We start from the raw sequence: 25,207 nt of genomic DNA, 5'->3' as shown, positions 1-25,207 counted from the left end.
TTATTTTATTGTGAAATGAACGTAAAAAAAGTTATAACCTCCAAAAGGAAATTTCTTACAAAATTTTCTCTTATTTTTGTTTATAACTTTTTTGTTGGTCACTTTACGATAAAAAGTAATAGACATAAAATTGTAGAAAATTTAATTTGCTTCATTTTATGTGAAATTAAATTTTCTGTAGGGTAGCTAGTTTACGAGATACAGCGCGAAAGCCCTTTGCACCTCTTTTTCCAAGATGGCGGCCGGGGGACAAGGGCCTCAACCCCAAAAACTTGAACTTAAGCTTCTACTGAACCCCCTACACATTAAAAAATAAAATTGACTCCTCTAAGAAATGCACACTAAATGTAACATTTCAATGGACTAACAGGCATTTATCGAATTTTATTTTTAGGTGCTGCAAATGCTTACCATTTCACGGAAGATCCAGCCTTCGACCGATGGTTCGACACCATTCTAGTCCTAGACGATCGAGACGCCTACCAGCTCAGCTGTCAAATAGAACCATCCAGTTCCAACAACGTTAAAGTGAAGAAACGAACATCGGGACACCAGAAGAACGATTCGATAGCCAGTACTTCGAGCAGCAATAGCTCGCAGTTCTACTGCGACATAGATAGCACGCCGAGTTCGCCGCATAATAGTTTAGATAGGAAATTGAGTCCTTCGCAGATGTCGAATTCGAGTAGTAATTCTTCGCTACCTTCTTTGGATGTGTCGCTAAATAGTTCGCATTCGGGCAGTGCAAATAATAAACTTCAGGTGAGTCAAAGCTTTTATATCTATTTCTATAAAAATAGAAGAGAAAATATCTTTTTTCCAGTTTTTAAGACTGCCGAGCCTTTCCTCAGTTCCTTGTAATACGATCACCGGCACAAAAAACCGCCACCCAAAAAAAGGGTCATTTTTAGTATATTCTATTTCCTAAACCTGATGTCCGATTTCATTAATTTTTTTAACATGTTATAGCCTTAGTCTTTAACACTATCGCTGTAATAATATTGTTGCTAGACAGGTACATTGTCATTGTATACAGGGTGTACGAATAAAGCTGTGTTTTTTTCTCAAAATTTGGAACACCCTGTGGAATGTTCTAGCTTTTATAAAATACTGAAATTAAAACCCAACTATAGCTTCAGGTTTTCTTAACATTCTGCTTTTTGATTCATTCGCTTATGTTGGATAATAAAAAAGTTACGCACTTTAACAACTACCCCTGTTTTTCGTCAATATAGGGTGTTTTTAAATAAGTATGGCAAACTTTAAGGGGTAATTCTGTATGATAAAATGATGACAGTTTGCTTTATAAACGTATGCCCGCAAATGCTTCGTTTCCTAGATAGGGGGTGTTGAAATTGTTCTTACAAACTGACGATTTATTTATTGCTCTAAAACGGTTTGTGATATGCAAATGAAATTTGGTGGATTTTAAGAGGTAGTTATTGCACATTTTTTGGCATACAATTAAGAATTTTATATTCACTATTGACGTGCATACGGGATATATCTAAAATGTTTATACCCGTATGCACGCCAATGGTGAATATCAAATTCTTAATTGTATGCCAAAAAATGCGCAATAACTACCTCTTAAAATCTACCAAATTTCATTTGCATATCACAAACCGTTTTAGAGCAATAAATAAATCGTCAGTTTGTAAGAATAATTTCAACACCCCCTATCTCGGAAACGAAGCATTTGCGGGCATACGTTTATAAAGCAAACTGTCATCATTTTATCATGCAGAATTACCCCTTAAAGTTTGCCGTACTTATTTAAAAACACCCTGTATTGACCAAAAACAGGGGTAGTTGTTAAAGTGCGTAACTTTTTTATTATAAAACATTATTATTATATATTATAAAACAAATATTAAAAACATAATGTTAAGAAAACCTGAGGCTATAGTTGGGTTTGAATTTCAGTATTTTATAAAAACTAGAACATTCCATAGGGTGTTCCAAAGTTTGAGAAAAAAAACAAAGTTTGATTCGTACATCCTGTATACAATGACAATGTACCTGTCTAGCAACAATATTATTAGAGCGATATTGTTAAAGAATAAGGCTATAACATATTAAAAGAATTACTTAAATCGGACATCAGGTTTAGGAAATACAAGACATTAAAAATGACCCATTTTTTGGGGTGGCGGTTTTTTTGTGCCGGTCAGTGTATATTGGTCCTTCGAACCGGATTTATTTATTTAAGATTGTGAACATGTTAAAAGTTGGAAATTGTAAAAAACGGATTGGAAAAGCTATTCCGCATGATACACAAAATGTTTGAGACCAACCAACCAATGCAACCAAATTTGGAAATTTGGTAAAAACGACATGTACTAAACGAAAATCTATAATTGATATATTATTTAAGTACATACGTGACTAATAAAAGTTTGTTTTGTACAGGTACCTTTAAACCATAACAGTTCGGGGACATTGAGCAACCAGTCGCAGAAAAGTAATCCAGACTTTTACATCATTAAAGTAACTTACGAAACGGACAGTGTAGAAACGGACGGTATAGTGTTGTATAAAAGTATAATGTTAAGTAATAATGAAAGGACGCCTCAAGTGATCAGAAATGCCATGTACAAATTAGGATTGGAGGGGAACCCGGACCAGTATACTCTAGCTCAAGTTTTACCAGAAAAAGGTAAGGGTAGTATAGACATACACATACAATTAATATCATTATACAAGCCTAGGTACTGACTGCATTTATAGTTCATCAGTAATAATTCCGGAACATCAGTATCATGAGTCACTAGATTACTCCACTATTTTTACTCATCATTATCATTATCTCAGCCCGTAAGTCCACTGCAGGACATAAACCTCTCCTGTTTTGTATCTAGAGCAGATCATGTTGCCATCGTGTAGGCGGTTTTCCTTTGTTTCGTGTATCGGTTCTTAGTTTCAATTCAGTTAACTTGCGTGCCCACCTTCCATCCTTCATCCTTGCTATGTCCATCTCAATGTCCTTGCTATATCCTTGATCAACCTATCCATGTGCCATTGCAAAGATCTATTGTCTTCCATCCATCTAGAGAAGACTTACACTCACTGTAGACCAGGGCGCATCTGTAAAAATATTGAGTACATTTGGACGTTGAGAGGTGACTCATATTTTTTTGCAGAAATTGCTTGGAAATAACTCATATAATAATAATTGAGTTATCCTCCCACTCAAAAAGGTCCGGAACATTGTGTAAATAATCAAAATGTCAAAAAATGAAAGAAAAAGTAGATTTTTGCTTCATTTTTTGATTATAACTTTAAAAGTATTCATTTCCAAGAAAAGTTGCACTAACATAAAAGTTGATTAATTAAATTTCCTACAATATAGCATTGGTTAAATTTTTTTTTAAATTGTCACCCTTGTTGCAAAATAGCAATAATTGCGAAAAAACCACAAAAAACAAGTACATATTCGCATTTTACGTTTTTCAACCATTTGTGCTACACTTAGGACCTTCATATTTTACCCAGAAAAACTTTATGATATAATAAAACAATACTGTAAATTTCATTAAGATCGGTTTAACAGATTTTGCAAAATAAATTTTGCAATCCAGCTTTCGCAAAAAAATGCATTTTTTCAAAATGTTGCAGGACTGAAAATAAAGCAGACAGCAAGTTGAATTTTTTTTGCATATAGAAGAATACAGTACCTTTCATTTGCAATTTGCAAAATTAAAATCGGTTAACTACCACGGCGTTAATAATTTTTTTAAATAACCATTAATTTTTGGTGCTACTCGCAGGACAGAGGATACGTTTGCTCTGATTGGGCATTCCAATGACCTTTGACAATGATTGATACATTTTAATTTTCAGTACGTTTCGATATAAATAAATAAATTTGTTTATTACAAAATAAAAACACATACTCTGTAATTTGAAATAATACTTTTTTAGCAAAAACTTTCTTTGTTCATATATTTTAACTTGGAGAATAAGAGTTTATTATTTTTAAATATACATATGCAATTGTTTAAACAATACTTCACAAACAATAATCAAATTAGTTTGATTTTTGGGGAATTAAAATATTAAAATACAACTAAATATAGAGTAAGAAAATAGTATTAGATAAACATTGGTAGCCGCAATATTCGATCATTTTTGACAGGTCATTGGAATGCCCAATCAGAGCAAACGTATCCGCTGTCCTGCGCGTAGCACCCAATATTAGTGTTTATTAAAAAAAAATGGTAATTAACCGATTTTAATTTTGCAAATTGCAAATGAAAAGGTACAGTATTCATGCAAAAAAAATTTCAACTTGCTGTGTGCTTTATTTTCAGTCCTGCAACATTTTGAAAAAATGCATTTTTTTTGCGAAATCTGGATTGCAAAATTTATTTTGCAAAATATATTAAACCGATCTTAACGAGATTTACAGTATTATTTTAATATATCATAAAGTTTTTCTGGGTGAAATATGAAGGTCCTAAGGGTAGCACAAATGGTTGAAAAAGGTAAAATGCGAATACTTGTTTTTTTAAGGTTTTCTCGAAATTATTAATATTTTGCAACAAGGGTGACAATTTTTAAAATTTTAATCCTATGTTGTTCTGAAGCTATTTCCTTGTGGCATTTTTTTGATTAATTATTTATATGGGAAATAAGCCACAATTAAAATGAAAAAAATAATTTTATTAACGTTTCGACGCCCAAATCGGGTGCCGTTGTCAAAATACAAAATATTACTAAAATAAACTAAAGTGTTGTTGCTAAGCAAAAAAAAAATTCTTCTAATAATTTATTTAATTTCACTCATTTATATTGGCAATTCAGACATATATTATACATTTTAAAGTAGAAGACTTTAAAATGATATTGCCAATATTTATGAGTTGCGTTCCTGGGACGACTTACTGAAAGATAGTTCATTCGATTACATGAAATTAACCCCAACTCAAGAATATCCGTCATAAAAAATTATAGCATGTGATATGTCTTTAAAAAGACAACCAAATGCAACGACAGTAAAATTCTCGCGTTAGAGACTTCATAGTAAATCACAAGGGAAAACCAGGAAAAAACCCTGTGATACTATCCCGACATCGTAAGTATTTGGTCTTACATTAATTTACTCTCAAAAAATAATACCAAATTCTGACTTGTAACATGTTTAAATTATAAATATTATTAATAATACTAGATATATAAGTAATACTAAAATATAAAATATGTACTAGCTCGATATTATTGACTTACTAATCTTGGTATTTTCTTTCTATTGACTTCCTCTTTCAGTATGGGTAACCACATCCTACTGCATTCTACCGAGGAATTTGCGACACAATTGGTTTCATTTAGCATAATTAGAGCCGCTTCTTTGATTTTTCTCTTTTTACTATCTGATTCTTTCAGGACTATACTTGAATCTCTCCACTGAACTCTATGTTCATTATCCCATGCGTGTTGACATATTTGAGATCTCTCAAATTCTCTATTTTTAATATAAGATTGATGTTCACTTATTCTAACGTCTAATGGTCTTGATGTCTCACCTAAATAAAATTGTTCGCATTCACAAGGTATTTTATAAATGCAATTTTTTGTTCTTTCTTGATTTTAAAAATTTTGAGAATTTTACTGTCGTTGCATTTGGTTGTCTTTTTAAAGACATATCACATGCTATAATTTTTTATGACGGATATTCTTGAGTTGGGGTTAATTTCATGTAATCGAATGAACTATCTTTCAGTAAGTCGTCCCAGGAACGCAACTCATAAATATTGGCAATATCATTTTAAAGTCTTCTACTTTAAAATGTATAATATATGTCTGAATTGCCAATATAAATGAGTGAAATTAAATAAATTATTAGAAGAATTTTTTTTGCTTAGCAACAACACTTTAGTTTATTTTAGTAATATTTTGTATTTTGACAACGGCACCCGATTTGGGCGTCGAAACGTTAATAAAATTATTTTTTTCATTTTAATTGTGGCTTATTTCCCATATAAATATTTAATCCTATATTGTAGTAAATTTAATTAGGCAACTTTTATGTCAGTGCAACTTTTCTCGGAAATGAATACTTTTAAAGTTATAATCAAAAAACGAAGAAAAAAATCGAATTTTTCCTTCATTTACTCAATTATTATTATATGAGTTAATTCCAAGCAATTTCTGCAAAAAAATATGAGTCGCCTCTCAAAGTCCACCTCAAAACAGATGCGCCCTGGACTACTGCTACTTTTCTCATGCTATGGTCGTGACGTTTTGGGCAGGGTTGGCGCGAAGATTTTGGGTGCCATCATTTCCTTTGTTGAGACAATCTGGGCGTTTTTCAATTTCAATGGCTTCTCGGTTTGTCAATACGTTATAATTTAGTACCGATACCTATATATATGTACTTAATGTATGTCATGGCTGTTATGACGGACTGACATAATTTTATCGCATTTAGAAGTGTTATTTTGAAATACCAAAAACTAATATGCTTCTCTTCTTTCAGAAATGGTTCTTCCTTCGAATTCCAACGTATACTACGCAGTGAACACACAGTACAACCTAAACTTCATTTTACGTCCCAAAAAGTCAGAGGAAAAGGACACGCCAGGAAAAAACTCGAAGGGCAAATATAAGCTGTAATTTTTTTTATTGTACAAGTATTTGATATTTCAAAACTTTTCCAGGTTTTTAATACTGTATATTTTTATGCGTGCGTCAGATTTTTCACTGAAGATTTCTGAGTTGGGTCAAGTAATGATGACAAAGACAGCTAAATTAAATTGTTGTTCCATAAAGGAACGCTTACATGGCGCTTCATAGGTCTGTTGATAATGAAAAGACCAGAAAATAAATGAAGTTGAGTAATAAAGGTATATACACAACCCTGAGATACTCAGGGAAGTGAAAGTGAAGATACGCAGGGGATGATCTTAGAGGACCATAGAAGACGACCTATATTTTAACCTAACATATCCTAAAAAAATATTAAAGCATAAAATATATGGTACAAACAGCTTAACTTGGAAAATCCATAAAGTCTCATAAAACGAAGCCAACTATAGTAGGAAACATATAAACAAACAGCAAAACAGTATTCTATACTAAATTTACAATCAAGATGCAGTAGAAATAAACAAACCAAGACACGTTAAATAATACTAGGAGCACTCTCGAATCATAATTTACAATGTATAAACTTTGGAAATCATGATTTGGGATTTACAATGTATATACATTGTCAATTATGATTTGGGAGTGCTCCTAGTAGCATTTAATGTGTCTTGGTTTGTTTATTTCTACTGCATCTTAATTGTGAATTTTGTATAGTAAACGAAAGTTTTTAGAAGTAAACATTGGATTTGACTGCAAGATATATAAGTCCATGTGGTGAGACCGCTCCCGTCTGGAAAAATTTCTGATTCGGTTTGTTTGTGGATTCCTATTCAAAAATGTCCCCTTTAAACAAATCTGAAGGGTGCCGGGTGGAATTTTTGGGCAGAAATTGTTAAAACAATTTTTTTAAACAAATACAAAAGATCACTTTTTTTGCTCCGGAACATATATTTTTAAGTTTTGTGGGTCATTCTAAACAAGAAAGGTATCTTGTAAATTTTCTCAAAAATTGATAGTTCTCGAGTTATAGGCGATTTAAAATCTGAAAAATGCGAAAATACGCATTTTCGAGGCCTAAAAACTCATATTTAAATTAGTATTTTTGAGGTTGCCAGATACTTAAATTGAAGTTTAAACATTCAGCTTCAAGATTCTGAAGAGTGATAGCGTGTAACCTTAATTTAAACCGTTGTTTTTTAATTGTTAAATATGCATGTCCATCCGACTTTTTTGCCGGTGCGGCGAGCTCTATTTCAAAAATCTCCAATTTTCTTTCGAAAAATATTTTTTCTAGATTCTTTGGGACATTCTAAATAGAATAAGTGTCTTGACATTTTTCTCAAAAGTTAACAGTTTTAAAGTTATAAGCGATTTAAAATCCAAAAATGCGTTTTTTGCCATTTTTCGGATTTTAAATCGCTTCTCTTTAAAACTATTAACTTTTGAGAAAAATGTCAAGAAACTTATTTTATTTAGAATATCCCAAAGAATCTAGAAAAAATATTTTTCGGAAGAAAATAGGAGATTTTTGAAATAGAGCTCGCCGCACCGGCAAAAAAATCGGATAAACGCGCATACTTAACAATTAAAAAAAAAACGGTATAAATTAAGGTTAGACGCGATCACTCTTCAGAATCTTGAAGCTGAATGTTTAATCTTCAATTTATGTATCTGGCAACCTCAAAAATACTAATTTAAATATGAGTTTTTAAGCCTCAAAAATGCGTATTTTCTCATTTTTCACATTTTAAATCGCCTATAATTCGAAAACTATCCATTTTCAAGAAAAATTACAAGATACCTTTCTTGTTTAAAATGACCCAAAAAATCTACAAATATATGTTCCGGCGCAAAAAAACGTGATATTTTGTATTTGTTTAAAAAAATTGTTTAAACAATTTCTGCCCAAAAATTCCGCCCGGCACCCTTCAGATTTGTTTAAAGGAGACATTTTTGAATAGGAATCCACAAAGAAACCGAATCAGAAATTTTTCCAGACGGGACCGGCCTCACCACATGGCCTAATAGCTGACAACTAAACAAGCTAAGTGTCTTGTTAAATTCAATACTTACGAAAATCTGAGTGACATATTTGTATGGAATACTCAAAATACAAGCTACTTAATTACTAAATGTATCAATAATTATCTACTTTAATCAAAAAGATGGTGTATATGGACTGGTAGATGTGAGATATTTCTCTATATTTTGCCATAAAGTAGTAAACCAACATAGCAACGTAGCTAGAGATCCAATAGACTAACGAATACATGAATACTGTTTGTTTCTGCTACAGTTCGTCAAATATACTGTGATACTTGGCCGTATGGACAGCCTAAGTCTGACGTCACAAATGTCACAAAATTGGGAGGAGACTCCAAACAATTCTGTTTGTAACGTTAAATGATCATAAGGAATTTTTCATTTATGTGCTTTGTGTGGCAAAATAAGACTTCATTTAGGTATTTCGTTAATGAAACGTGTTAATTAAGAGATTTTTATTCGTTTTTGCTCAGGTGGTTTTTATTCCTTAGTGGTTGAAAATAAACATAACCTCAAAACTGTTTACGTTCTAATCATTGCATTCAATTAACTCACCTGGGCAAAAACGAATAAAAATCTCTTAATTGACACGTTTCTTTAACTAAATACCTAAATGAAAAGTCTTATTTTGTCACACAAACCACGTAAACAATAAATTAAAAATTCCTTATGAGTGTTTAACCTTATAAACAAAATTGTTTGGAGTCAAATATAAGCTCCTCCCAAGAGCCTCCTTGACTGCGCACCTACGATGCGCAGTCAACAGAAACATAATTCACCGAATGCGTTCCTTTTTTTTTTTTCTACGCAAGTGGACAAAATCGCCAAGTATCACCGTGTATTTGACAAGCTGTACATATTTTACTGTTAAATATCTAAATGTCTTAATTTGATTACTAAAATGGCTTTGATGTTTCAGTGAAAAATCTGATTGAAAAAAATTGTTTTATACTATAAAAATTTGTATATTTGTGAGCTGTTTATGACAAATAATCCAAGAAACAAATAACATCTGTGATAAAAGCACAAAATACTCTTTCGTCATCACATTATGTGTGGTATTAAGTTAGAATCATCTAATTTTCAGATTTTTTTAAAATAAATTTGCTTCTTTCGAAGCGGAATAAATAATTTTTGCTAAAATTTATGCTTTCAGCTTTAGTGCATTGTGTACGATAATTTTTAATTGGCGGAAAAACTTCTATGATTCAGATTTGAAGGAAATAATAAATATTATAAATGATTTATTTGACAAGTTCCTTTATTAGTTATTAATTCGGTGGAGAATGCTTCTGTTCCGATGGTGGGTGTTAACGGAATCAATTAAAATAAGTGTAAACAACGAACAGTAATATTTATTTTATTTTTGGTTAAAAGGCGTGCTTATTCATCTCGTAAGAGGGTTGTTTATTGTTTGAGGGCAGCGAAGGGGCGTCTGAACTGCCGGCCTGCCGTGACGATACTGCCGAGACCACAACACCATTATCATCATGTTTGCGGTTTTACAATATGGCTAGAAAAGGCAATAAATTACTACATCTGGCGTTTTAAAAGCTCAGAACCTTTCTGTAGTTTTAAGAAACGTCTTCGAATGCATTTCCAAAGTGCGTTATTGACATAAGGTCTGATAAGGTAATTAATTTATCGGGAATTCAGTTTGTTAAACTGAACACACCAAAAACATATGGTTAGGGATACATTTCGTTTCATAAAACTTAACGGCCCTTCTTAACATCTGGTTTGTATATTAAATGTGAATTTTATATGACCCATATTATTTCGTTTTGAAATAAGTTATTAAAAAATAAAATTAGCAAAAATAGTAATTAAAGCGTGTCGCCACACTTCTTTTGATATTATTAAGTTAATTAGACTCTTCATCAACCCGTACGCGACCACTGCTGGACATAGGTCTCCCTCAGCTCTTTTCATTCTCCGTCCTGTGCGGATTACATCCAGTTACTGAGAACACGCTTCAGATCGTCGGTCCATTTGGTTGATGAGTTGGTTGGTTCTCTGCACCGTAAAGCTTCTTCTCGTGGCCTCAACTCGACAGTACGTTTTGTCCATGGGTTTGTCTGATAACCTGGCGAGGTGTCTTGCCCAATTCCATTTTAGCGACGCGATTCTTTCGACAGCGTCTGTTGTTTTTGTTCTACGACGGATTTCTTTGTTTGGGATTCGGTCTCTCAAGGAAACACCCAACATCTGGCGGTCCATAGCCCTCTGAGTTATGCGAATCTTGTTCACTACCTTTTTTGTGTGTTATTGTTTCCGCTTCATAAGTGAAAACAGGCAACACACACTGGTCAAAGATTTTCCTTCTCATAAACCTTGTATATTTAGAATGTCTAAATCTTAGTTGTCTTATCTCTATGTCTTTTTTAGTTGTATTTGTACATCAAATCCAACTAAGTGTTTTCTGGAACAGTTTCTTTTTTCTATTTGTAAATCTTTCTTAACCTTTTTCTTAAAAGAAACTAAGTCTGGCAAATAATGTTTAAACCGTTTAAATAGAAATTGTTTTATTTTATCATTGTATTTAGTGGGTAAATTCATTTTTCTGCTTAATGAGAATTTTTCTTTTGTAAAACAGTTGTTCTTTGTCTTTCATAGTAGGTTATAGTCCAAGAGGCAGCGCTGAAAAATCTCTTTGAATTTACTAAAGCTAGATTTTTCAGTTGATTACTGTGATTGTGTAGAGAAACATACTGCGGTCAGTCAAGCGAAACGTAGAACAGGGGCTACTGAGAGGGTATCAAAGTTGCTTTCCTACAAAGGTAATTAAATCCATTTACTAAGGCTGAAAATCAGTACACATATTCTAAATTAAATATAAATAAAAGTTATTATAGTCGGTCAGCTGTATGACGGTACAGAGCCGGTCGGTCGGCCCCAATGAATGTACAGGGATATTCACTATATTTTGACCCCCCTTGTAAACTGCTTTATTTACAGAATTAGAAAAAATGTAAAATACAAAAGTTATTCGATTTTTAAAATATGATTTTTTGACATATATATCGTACTAGTGACGTCATCCATTTGGGCGTGATGACGTAATTGACTATTTTTTTTAAATGGGAATAGAATATGGGTCGAGTGCCCATTTGAAAGGGTATTCAATTCCCTATTCAGTAATATAAACATTAACATGATTAATTATACAGGGCATCAATTTTTTTTTTTTAAATTAAATTAATTGTTTAATTAATAATTCAAAATTTTTTTTGGATACCCTGTATAAATAATGATCTTAATGTTTATAGTACTGTATAGAGAATTTAATAACCTTTCAAATGAGCTAGCACACGACCCCTATTTTCATTTAAAAGAATAGTCGATTACGTCATCACGCTCAGATGGATGATGTCACTAGTCCGATATATATGTCAAAAAATCATAATTAAAAAATCGAATAACTTTTGTATTTAATTTTTTTTTAATTCTGTAAATAAAGCAGTTTACAAGGGGGTCAAAATATAGTGAATAACCCTGTACATTCATTGGGGCCGACCGGCGGTTCTGTCCCGTCATAGAGCTGACCGACTATAATAACTTTTATTTATATTCAATTTAGAATGTGTGTACTGGTTTTCAGCCTTAGTAAATGGATTTAATTACCTTCGTAGGAAAGCAACTTTGATACTCTCTCAGTAACCCCTGTTCTACGTTTCGCTTGACAGACCGCAGTATGTTCCTCTACACAATCACAGTAATCAACTGTGTAATATTTAGCTTTAGTAAATTCAAAGGGATTTTTCAGCGCTGCCTCTCCGTCTATTAAGATGTTTGCATTATAATACTCATTAATTGCTAAGTTTTCTGGTGTTCATAATGCGAAGTCGTCGCTATCTATAAACCCTTTTAGTTTTTGCTTTGATTTCAGTATGAACTAAGATATGTCAAGAAAAGTAGTAGTCATGACTAGAAATTGTATAAAGAAGTTAGATTTCTTTCTATTTCAAATCACGGATTAATGCAGTCCATCAAAAGGATAATTTTCAATAAAGTGCTCCAATGCATCACTCAAATCATTTATTTATTGCTAACGAACTTGTCAAATATCATTAATGATTATTGAAATAGTATTAAACAAAAACGTTGCTATAATATGATTATTTCTACACATACAGAGCATTAATTATTGGAATAGGCACTCCAAATATGACAACTACGCACACTTTGGTAGTTCAGAGTAGGTTCACACCATACCAGTTAATAAGCTTATGCGCGTGTGCGGAATTTGTTTCTCACTCGCGCTGTAGCAAAACCTGACAGTGTAAACCCACTTTAACATCTTAGCAATGCAGTGTTGCCATTTACAAAGATGTGTCTAACCCAACAATTAATTCACTGTAGCATGGTTCGTCTAGGTCGAACGAACTATCAGGAAATTGCCTATACTGGCAAAACATAAATATGCATCATCTAGAAGTGGGTATTACGTCTGATACAACAAAAGGTGCTGAATATTGATACACAGAGTGTTTGATAATTGCTGTTCGCGTAATTTATTAATTTCGCTCTCATTAGCTTTTCAAAAATGAAGTATTAGATTGGTGCCATTTTGCAATTTTAAACAAAACTATCTTTGTTATTAAACATTCTGTGGAAATAAAATGATCACTAATGCATTCTAAATAAAATAAATAATAATATGATGTTTAGATAATTTTTAAATTGATAAAATATTTAATATATAGGTATATTTCAGTTACAATAATTTATGTGGCCCTTTATAGGGACTTAAAAAATGCGAATTCATATCTTACAAGAACTTTAAGGGGAGGAACCAAGAACGGATGAAAAACCAAGACTGAAAGTTAAACTGACACTGAACTCGGAACAATGTAATTGTATTTATTTAAATTGTTAAAGTTAACAAGACAGTCGTTGACCAAAGCTAAGTTGAACTTGAATGAAGACCTAGCTATAGGTACATTACAACCATTTTTTCTTCCCACTGTTCTAAGAAACGCCGTACAGAATAAATTATTGGGAACAAAACACTTGGAAGTACTGAATTTTATTTGACTTCTTCAAAATTACAATTATCATTAAAATCTTATTATTAATTACTTTTTTTTGTCACAAAACTCAACGGTTTGACACTACTTACTATTGAAATTTGACCTTAAATATGTATTTGGTCTACACCTTATTTTTTCGAATGCTTTCGATCATTCTGGACTATTCTATTTTACTACAGTAAAGTTTGTTTAGCAGTAAATGGTTGACTTCAATTAGTGCGGTCGTAAATATTATTAAATTTATCTGACTTTGCCCATTGTTAAGACCGGTCCGGAGCGATAAGCAAACAGAGTTGGTCTTTTGACAATTAACACTGACTAGACGGTACTCCTATAATAAAGCAAAGGATCCACAAAATTTACAATAATTATTACGACAAAAACAAAAAAAAAACGGATGTAAAATATATTGCTTTGCCTTATATACCCGAAATTAATGTTTTCAAATGAGTTTTAAAATAAATTAAATCTATTCTAATTGCTAAGATTACAGAAAAACAAACATTCAAACATATTTAAATTTTACCTGAAGCCGGGTCTTTTATACTATTATCGGTTAACCCAGGATGTTTATAGTCGGTACTATTCGAAGACAACCATTTACTGCTAAACAAACTTTACCGACAAACTTACACTGGCATACTCGTTACAGTCTTTATCACACGAATTTTTACAAGTGGTTTTCTTCAGAAAATACAGTTTTATAATATATTGTATGTAGTTTTGTCGATGTTTCCATGTCAAGAAATAGCATTAAAAATGTTGAAAATCCTCGAAAAGCAACCGAAAACGTCGGACGCCTCGCAAAAATCACAAAAAAGAGTGAAAACTATGTGTCTTGACCCGTGATTAGTTTACCGTGAGATATAGTTGCTATTAAATATTACTTTAGCAAATTAAAATAATACACGACGACAATTTTCGATAGAACTATTTATTGATTACTATACTAACTATATGATGATTACTATACTATACTGAATACTACTAAAAATACAAAAGACTCTTGACCAGAAATCCCTGATGGCGGGGAACACAAAAATGTCTATCTGTACGACACAATTTCACCTTGGGAAAAACGTAATTACAAAATCGTTCATCACTGTCCTTCTCAGAAGCTGACAATAACCGCTTGAGTCGACTTACTGTTAATTTCCAAATACCTACTTTCTAAAGAGAAGGATTATTATAGACAAATGTTCCCCAGAATTGTAAAAATGAATGTATTTTAATCTTTTAAGAGATTTCTGGAAACTAATTTACCCAAACTTAAGAATTAGCGATATGAATCTACATCGTAAAATAAAATCGAAAAACAAAATTAACTAAACTATAAGGACACGGAACACTATGTAAACAAGAGCCTGTGTCACATTGTTATCCCAAGGATGATTTTGATATTTTTTCAACATTTTTCTTTGCTTTTTCAACATTTATTTGACGTCTTTGATGGTTATTTTCTAACTGACCATTAAATATGAATCCTCATTACGGCAATTTAAATCTTAGTCCCATCACAACCGTGGCTTTTAAGATCACGCATTAAAAGCGATAGGAAACCGGTTAAAAACGACGCCAAAAACGTGATAGAAGCGCCAAACAACGTCGAGGAAACAACAAAAGTATATTAAATGCCAGTAAAAAACAGCTACAAACCGTTACCAGTTATTTGGTTCTTTTGTGTGTTAACAAAGTACGAAGACCATCAAAATATCAGGGACAAAAGCATGTCAAATGTGATCAAAAATCAGAAAAATTATGTTTACACGTTTTAGATCTTTGTTAGGTCGCTTTTTCAGCGTTCTTGACATCTTTCATAGCTTTTTGAGAGCTTTTTTGACCCTACGATCTAACTGGCTTGTGGACATTAACTCGCTCAGTGCCCACGACGACAGTGTGTTGTCACGAGGGTCTCATCAAGGATGCTGACGAGGCAAGAGTGTCGGCGGTAGTACTGCGTCAAATTCGAACTTAATGTAATTACAATTTTGCAATAGGGCTTTCCATCGATTGTCATTTAGTTCGAGCTTCTGCCATGTGTCACATAATATTAATGTATCTACTTCATACGTCTTTGGTTTGTATCATTGGTATATACCTATAACGTATGACGTAGATATATTAATATTATGTGACATATGACAGAAGCTCGAAACAAATGACTGTGAATGAAAAGCCCTATTGCCGTTCAGTTAACAATGACAAATTATTGATATGTGGTCGTTAAGGAAGTTATGTCTGTTTTTATACGGTAGACTCTCTATAACGAACACGGATATTACGAGGTTTCGCTTATAACGAGGTACACTAGATGTCCCGTGAAATTCCTATTGAACTATAACACCTCTATAACGATGCGTATTTGGTTATAACGAGGAAAAATGAAATCGAAGGTTAAGTTTCTTTACCTGTTTTTGGCGTGGTGATGGCCATATATAAATACCATAACTGCCTGTATACAGGAATGCCCAACATCTGTGTGCTTATTGAGACTAGTGCTGTAATAAATTCCATCGCCGGTAATAAACTTCTTCCTTCTTGTTTATCTGTCGACCGACATTGAATCGTAGGAAATTTACAATTTACGATAGCCAAACTTCATTGTTGAGATCGACCATCAACACCTAATAAACTACGTAAGAGGCATCAAAACATTTCAGTGGTGGTGGCATGCACAATATTATTGTTGTCTGATATAACGAGATCCGCTTATAACGCGGTTATTAGTCCGCCATTTCAGTTCTCGTTATAGAGGGAGTCTACTGTATTATAGATGGCCTCAACGAGCAACAAGATAAAGTATAGATATAAATTATATGCCTTTATATTTATAAATATCGTCAACGAGCAAAGGGATAATATTCTAAAGTCTGGATATAAATTGTATAACTGAAATATACCAAAATTTTATCCCACATACCTCTAACAGTCACTATTAGTTAGCTTTTCAACAAAAACCGAATTGTTCAATGTATAGACTTGTTTATTAGATATACTTTATCGAAATCGTGAATGGTATTAGTCAATTGTATCGTATTATGAGCATTGATTTCTCAATTTTTCTCCCAAGTGACCAATTTTTAGCGATGTAGTGTTTTGTGACACTGTTGTATCTCTTATATAATAAATTTTTGTATAAAAATGTAACCCCTATTGGTACTTAATTGTATATAAATTTGTAAAATTGTAAGGAGATTTATTTTTATTGTATTTTTCTATTAAAAACCTTCATATTAACTTTGCTTGTTTATTTATTTACCTATTTATTATTCTTTTTATAAAGGACAAAAAAAGTGAAAACAGAATTTTGGTCGGCGTGACTAACTTTGCTTTCCTGCTTTCCTAGTGCCAAACACCTTATGGTGGTACTCCACTCTCAGGAACATCCTAGGTTATTGGGGGTAGTTACCCCCTATGATAGGGGTTGATGAAATAGACACTATTTGCTGAATACTTATTTATTTACCAACTCTAAACACCACAGTAACTAGTTGGTGCGTTTGAGGTCTAACTGTCTAATAATAATCTGAATCACGAATGATAATTGATAAAAGAATTATAATAGAATGATCCGCGATGCTTTGCTGTAACTATAAATAAACTAGAAAAGTGTTGATGTTTTTAATGCTGACTCGGCTTGGCCGTGAATTAAGAACAATATTGAATAGGTGACAAAGCGTTGTTGAAACTAGTGCACTTGTGTTGAGTAATCGGTGTCACCTTAAGAAGTTCGGTACGTATTTTCGGCTGCAATGCTATTCAAATGGGGATTCATTTTTTTCGAATCTTGAGAAAACTAATAGGAATTTTCGAAAAATTTTAACGCAGAATGAAAGATTACGTTATTAGCGACGGCCGAAAGTCCCTGAGAACTTCTATAATGTTTAGTTTAATAAGTTACAGGGGTGAAAAACTAAGAGAAAATGTAGTGTGATTTTTAATTTCAAATATCTCATTCGAAATAAACTTCTTATATATTCTAAGGGACTTTCGGCCCTCGATAATAATTTAGTCTTTCATTTTGTGTTTAAATTTTTTAAAAATATTTATTAGTTTTTTCAGGATTCGAAAAAAATGGACACCATGTCCGTGGAAATCGAACATTCGCTATCTTTGTTATACAATGCACTCATTCGAATATAATGTTATGACAAGACTCAAGACAGTGACAAGTAGAGATGTGTCCGACCCGCTATTTTGATATAGCAGTTCATTCTGCTACTGCTTTTTAACGCTTTTACGATGATAATAAAATCGATCAAAGAGTTGTTTATTAAATAGTATTGATAGTGTATTTGAAAAATAATAATTGATTTAAGGCGTACAATTAATAAAAAGTTATTTATTGTTTATATATTTATGGAAAATCCAAGTATTTCAAGTCATTAAAGTTCAAATAAAAGTATTATTTTATAAGAGTTTGTTCCGATAACCGTAAATAGGTACGAGTTTAGCTATAAAGTGCACATGGTGACATAAAATGTAGTAAATGCTAATGCTTCAAGTACGTACTACATTTTTGAAGATTTCACTACACTTAAAAAGCATTTGCTTTTCTCCGTAGTATTTGCTAGTATTTACCAGCCTACATAGAAGAATGTACTACGCTTTTGACGTATGTGTTTGTTTAGTAGTATTTTGCTTCAGTTTAAGTGAAGTTGGTGGGTGGACGTCTTCGGCGTAGGTATTTTTTTGTTACAATATGGCAGCATTTATGAATGTGTGTCATAGAAAAATTTACAAACTAAGAAGAAGATTCTTAATTTTTGGGGTCATTCTTTTATCAAATAAAATTTAATAATTGTGAAGAAGATTAACAAATAACAATTGTTCATTTTTATCCTCGCGAAACTCTTTTGTCGCTTCGGATCTGAGTCACTCATTTTTACTCATGTACAATTCTAATAATTTGGTACGTAAAAATGTGAATTCACAAATCACAAGCACATGGAAAACTAGCGTTTACTACTGTCTGTGTGCGCATGCGCGCAGAATTAGGAAATTTTACTCTCAATCGCGCCTAAAGAAGTATAACTTCAAAAATATATTTACAAGCAGTTTGTCAACAAAATAATATTCAGAAAAGAAAGTTAACAAAAGAATAATTCCATAAAGTTATAAAAACGTCTAAGAAAAGATCTCAAAGACAAAGAAGTAATAAGGAAGAAGTAAAGACAAAGAATCGATAAAAAACGAGAAAGGGGACCTTTGGTAAAGTAGAAGAGGCAATAATGAAGAGATGGAAAGAATATTTCCAGAAAGTTTTACAAGCGGAAACAAGCAATGTTACATATTTGCAAAAAGAAAAAGAGTGGTAATGAACAATATAACATTACAGACAATATTATGTAAGAGGAATTAATGAAAAGTAAAGAAATGGAAAGGCACTTGGGCATGATAAAATTACGGCGGGAATGATCATAAGTACGAGTGACAATTGAAAACAAAAGCTACTGGAATTACTCAATATAGCATGGAAAGAGGAACAAGTGTCTACAGACTGGGAAATGGGTTCGCTTGTACCTATCCTGAAGAAGGGCGATAATAAGAATTGCAATAACTATAAAGGAATTACCCTGCTTAGCACAGTTACAAATATATACGAAAAAATAGAAGAAAAGAAGTTGTGACATATAATCGAGCCAACATTAGATGAATGCCAAAGTGGTTAGGCAAGTGGGACCGTGAATGGCAAATGGGACCGTGCAAGTTCGGCAAAGCGACCCCTATTTCTTCGCTCTGTACTTTTATTCGCACTTTTAATTATATTGGCCAATTATATTAGTCCTGGTTACTGGATAATTGTCAAGGCCATAGTCCAAAAAAATAGTAAGAAGAAAAAATAAGATTCAGGTTATGTTATGAAAACGTGAACAATTGTATGTAGTAAATAAAATTAGTTATTAAAATGGAGTACTGCACTCAAAATACAATTAATTAAATTTACCTTTATATAATAATTGCATATCATATCAATATTGTGGAGCAATATATAATTTTTCTGCTTCAATGACAGAAGGTATGAAATATACGTCAATTTGACAATTTCAATTGACAATATGAATTATTTAAGATAGTTGCAATATTTCTCCGCGACTCGCGCACGGTCGTTTCTCGTTTCCCTTCCAAGTACTTGCACACCGCGATGTCGCCTGTCAAAATGTTCAATGAGTTCAATGAGTTTTTTTCAAATCCTTAGAAAACTAATAAGTATTTTTGAAAAATTTAAAGGCAGAATGAAAGATTACATTATTACTGAGGGCCGAAAGTCCCTGAAAACCTGAAGACCCTAAAAACTTCTATAATGTTTATTTTAATAAGTTACAGGAGTGAAAATAAAAGAAAATTTAGTGTGATTTTTAATTGCAAATATTTCATTCCAAAGAAACTTTTTATTTATTCTAAGAGACTTTCGGCCCTCGGTAATAACGTAATCTTTCATTTTGCGTTTAAATTTTTCAAAAATTCTTATCAGTTTTCTCAGGATTCGAAAAAAATTATTACATTTAAAACACATTGAAAAGTTTGACAGGCGACATTTTGCGCCTTTTCCCTTAATGAGATAATCAAAGAAAGGCTATCGAAGGGACAAAGCCTACCTTTTATAGACAAGGGAAAAGAATTTGATAAAGTGCTGTGATCAAATTATATATGGGAAAGCCTGGGAATGAGATATACAGCAGATAAAATGGTAAGGTATTATGATGAACATTATAAAAAACTCCAAAAATCGCGTAATAAGTAAAAATATGATATGAGAAGAGTTCACAACGATATATAGGGTGTAGGAGACGGGAGAAATTTAAGTCCTTTATTATTATTATCCAGATTTAGCCATACGGCTCACACTCCCTCTAAGGGGAAAATTGACTCATCCCAGATACCTACGGTATCAAAAGGATTGAGCTCTGGTGGGACTCTTTCCGTGTTATCGAGCCCTAGGTGACTTGGAATGCAGGTGTATCTCCCAGAAATTTTCGTACGCATCTGGCCGTCGCGAGTAGTACAGCTTTCTGCATGGTCTTATAAAGATGTTCATTCAGACCCAGCTTTTTTATGCTTTCGAGGAGGGTCTTCGGAATGACTCCAGTAGTAGACATACTAATCGGTATCGTCTGGGTACTTTGCATTCTCCATTGCCTTCGTATTTGAATTTCTAGATCTCTGTACTTGGCGATCTTTTCAGTAAATTTACTACGTAGATTATTGTTGTTAGGTATCGCCACATCAATTAGTGTTGTTTGTCTTGTTAATTTATTAACTAGTACGAGATCTGGTCTATTATGTGCCACTGTTTGGCCTGTGAGCACAGTGCGGTCCCAGTATAGCTTGTAGTTGCCATCCTCAAGTATACTCTCAGGGACGTATTGATAATACGGGAGATGGTCTGTTTGGAGAAGTCCCAGCTTAATAGCTATCTCTTGATGAAGGATTTTTCCCACTGCGTCATGCCGTTCCTTGTATTCAGTTGCAGCAAATGCTTGGCAGCCCCCTGTAAGATGTTGGATGGTTTCTTGGGCTTGACATCCATATCGGCATCTGTCGTTTTGAACCTGAGGGTCTTTGATGATATATTTCAGGTAATTTCTGGTTGGTATAACCTGATCCTGAATGGCCAGTAATGAACCCTCCGTCTCAGGGAACATCTTTCCTGATGTCAACCAGTAGTTCGACGCTATATTGTCGACATAATCTTGGCTGATCTCATTGGGATGTCGCCCGTGCAGAGGTTTACCCATCCAGGCGCGCACTTTTTCGTCCTTAGTAAGGTGGTTTATGCGCATTTCTGGTTCCCTCAGTTTGATCGGTGTTGTGTCATCTACTGCGCAGATAGCGCGATGTAGAGTAGATGTCTCAGCCTGCATCTGAAAATAATTATTATTATTATTATTATTTATTATGTTTTGGCCAATTGATTCAAATCAAGGTCATCATACATCTAAACACACACACACACAAACACACAAACACACACACACACACACACACACACACACACACACACACACACACACACACACACACATTTATCATGTTGATGAATGACACAATAGAAACAAAAACTAAGCCACGACGTAGAAGGTACCAAAACAAAAACCAGATATTAGATTACTGATTGGCAGTGTACCCACAATAACACAATAATTGGGAATGTACCCACATAACAATGATGTTCGCATCATGTTCAAAGCATATACTACCAACCTTCGACAGAGTATATTCTTTTTAGTACATGCGTAATAGGAGCATAGCATGTACCATAAAAAACATTATAAATTTCATGTTCTTTGTATATACTTTAAAGAATATTCTCGTACCGAATCTACTGAGCACAGTGTACGTAGTATCTCAGAATATTCGTAAAAGTATATTCTTGGAATATACCTTCATCGAATATACTTTAAAAGTATGTGCTTAACACATACTTGTACGTATGTTCTTTTAAAATATCTTAAAAAGAATATGTAGGTATGTATAGGAAGAATAATGTTAGCCTTAAATATTATCAACGTATTATTTTTAGAATAATTGATAAAATTTATGTATGTAGGTATTCCGGACAAAATCATTTCTTAAAATTGTTTTAATTGGTATGGTAAAAAAGTTTAAAAATTAATTTGTATTAAAGAAAAAAAAATTCGTTCTCATAATTGAAATGAATTTACCATTTTGATTTTACCATGAGTATTTTTACATCGTTGGAATTTATTAGATACATTCAATTGCTGTTTATAAAAGAATACACCATTACCAGATTGTAAAAGAGCGGAATAATGCAAATGGAATAACGGAAATGACCCTTCTCGTTCTACCTGCACAAAGGTTTTATGAAAATGAAAACGCAAACACAAACACTAAACAGGCACAGGACACAGTGCACAGGCATTTGTATTTGTATCCAATCTATGCTTGATACTGTGTTAGGAGGAAGACGAACGACAAAGTATACTAGGAACTAGGGGACTAGGAACATACATAATCTCTTTAATTTGTTTGTGGTGCTTGAAAATATTAAATTCATTTTGGTAACTCAATATTACTTAAATAGTAGGTAAGTACAAAATATATAAATTTTAGTTATAGTTTAGTTTCACTAAATATTATATACAGGGTGAGGCAAATAAAGGGCCTATTAGAAATATCTCGAGAACTAAAGGCAACAGAATCATGAAAATTGGAATAAAGAGGTTTTGAAGGATGATCTATTAAATGAAAATATTTTCATCTCTTTGCAACTTCCGGTTATACCGGTTATAACTTCGTTTTTTTTAAATGGGACTCCCTGTATGTTTTTACATTTTTCGATTCTCTTCGATGTCTTCTTTCTTAAAATATGAGTTTTGTAATATTATACAGGGTATTTTAAGAGATAATTACGTTTTTTTATTAATTTCTTAGCAACATTCACACCCTGTAGAATTGTAGTAATTTGACATCTAAAACTCTACTTACGTTCAAATGATTTTTAATATACTCTACTATTGTTAAGAATCATTAGTATAGCTAAATTTTTAATTTTAGTATACAGGGTTGGTCGAAACTCGGAATGAGTATTTTCTGAGTTTTCTTAAATGGAACACCCTGTATTTTAGTATTGTAATAAAATCATATTTTATGGTACTTTTTTATTTCTTAAGCATTCCCTATACCTAAAGTTAATTTGTGCTTAATTGTTAATCGCACCAACAATCTTAACTACGTAGGTATTTTGGTAGCTAAACCATTATTGGCAATTTTAAAGATCAGTCTAGATTAGTATGTATTTATTTCTTTAAAATTATTTGGGATTGAGTATTTTCACGGCCAACCTAATAAAATTTTACGTATTTTTTGTTGCAATTGATGTTTAGCTTGAATCACCATTAAATCACAAATTAAAGCAGTTAGGTATAGGGAATGTTTAAGGAATAAAAAAGTACTATAAAATATAATTTCATTACAATACAAAAATACAGGGTGTTCCATTTAAGAAAACTTAGAAAATACTTATTCCGAGTTTCGACCAACCCTGTATACTAAAATTAAAAATTTAGCTATACTAATGATTCCTAACAATAGTAGAGTATATTAAAAATCATTTGAACGTAAGTAAAGTTTTAGATGTCAAACTACTACAATTCTACAGGGTGTGAATATTGCTACGAAATTAATAAAAAAACGTAATTATCTTTTAAAATACCCTGTATAATATTACAAAACCTAATATTTTAAGAAAGAAGACACTGAAGAGAATCCAAAAATGTAAAAATATACAGGGTGTCCCATTTAAGAAAACGAAGTTATATATTATATATTCCGTTGCAAACATATATATTATATATTCCGTAGTATAACCGGAAGTTGCAAAGAGATGAAAATATTTTCATTAAATACATCATGCCTTGCCATTCTGTTGCCTTTAGTTCTCGAGATATTTCTAATAGGCCAGTTATCTGCCTCACCCTATATAGGTTGTCAATTTAAAAAGTTGCCACCCCTATAATTTGGTCCCTATAGAAAATCTAAAAATATACAAAAACACGTCAAATTTATTTTTGAGGGGGACATTTTATAGACCAGTTTTCAACTAAATTACACTAACCCTCTAGCGGGGCGGACACAACCCCCAAAATATTTAATGGAAAGGGGGGTTGAGTGATACCTCATTTTAAAGGTCGTTCGATTGCCTTTTCAAAAATACCACATACATTATATTTCCTTTCATTAATTTTAATTTTTTTATAATTAATTTTAATAATTAAATATCGAGTTCAGAACTCCAAAAATTTTTTTGGAGTATTGAACTCCAAATTGAATTTTTTTGGGGTGTTGAATTATTTAGAGTATTTTTTTGAAGTATTTTTGGAAAAATCAAGTAAATCCGTAAAGATATTAAGTATAGAGTTCAGAACTCCAAAATTTTTTATAGTATTGAGTCCAAGATTTTTCCAAAAGTACTGAAAAGAAATATAAGGCATGTGGTATTTTTGAAAAGGTAATTTAATGACCTTCAAAATGAGGCATCACTCAAACCCCTTTTCCATTAAAGATTTTGGGGGTTGTGTCCGCGCCCGCTATAGGGTTGATGTAATTTAGTTGAAAACTGGTCTACAAAATGTCCCCCTCACAAATAAATTTGATGTGTTTTTGCATATTTTTAGATTTTCTATAGGGACCAAATTATACGGGGTGGCAACTTTTCAAATTGAAACACTCTATAATATTTGTATCTAGGTATTATATTTATATATTCAGCATATTTATTTTGATATGCATATAATACCTAAGTCCTAAATATAATATATACTTATCTATATATGTAATATTTATATAAAAAACTAAAATTTATATGTACCTACTTACTTTTTAGTAATATTGTAAAATGTACTAATTACATTCTCGTATGCAATTTGAATATGTAAATATGATAGTTGGTAGAACCTAGAATGAGATTAGGTGATGCTGAAAACATACTTCTGAGCAATATAGCACTTGCTTGGAATATTCTTAAAAGTATATTCGTCCCAAATACTAAAAAGATGTACTAAAAAGAATGTATTGAA

The 25,207-nt window shown here is 32.4% G+C and overlaps 1 protein-coding gene across 5 annotated transcripts in view; it reads left to right on the top strand.

The window, feature by feature from the left end:
• Window positions 1-16,901, top strand: part of LOC114328226 (ral guanine nucleotide dissociation stimulator-like 1) — a 417,649-nt gene extending 400,748 nt beyond the window's left edge. For all 5 annotated transcript variants that reach the window (XM_028277060.2, XM_028277053.2, XM_028277020.2 and 2 more), the window contains exons 8-10: window positions 395-762; window positions 2,413-2,659; window positions 6,479-16,901. In XM_028277060.2, coding sequence (XP_028132861.1) covers window positions 395-762; window positions 2,413-2,659; window positions 6,479-6,615 — 752 coding nt within the window. In that variant the 3' untranslated portion in view covers window positions 6,616-16,901. The remainder of the gene's footprint in view (window positions 1-394; window positions 763-2,412; window positions 2,660-6,478) is intronic.
• The last annotated feature ends 8,306 nt before the right edge of the window (window positions 16,902-25,207 follow it).

The sequence above is a fragment of the Diabrotica virgifera genome, chromosome 7 (genome assembly GCF_917563875.1).
Source record: "Diabrotica virgifera virgifera chromosome 7, PGI_DIABVI_V3a".
Taxonomy (NCBI): domain Eukaryota; kingdom Metazoa; phylum Arthropoda; class Insecta; order Coleoptera; family Chrysomelidae; genus Diabrotica; species Diabrotica virgifera.
This window is presented reverse-complemented; position numbering and strand designations above follow the sequence as displayed.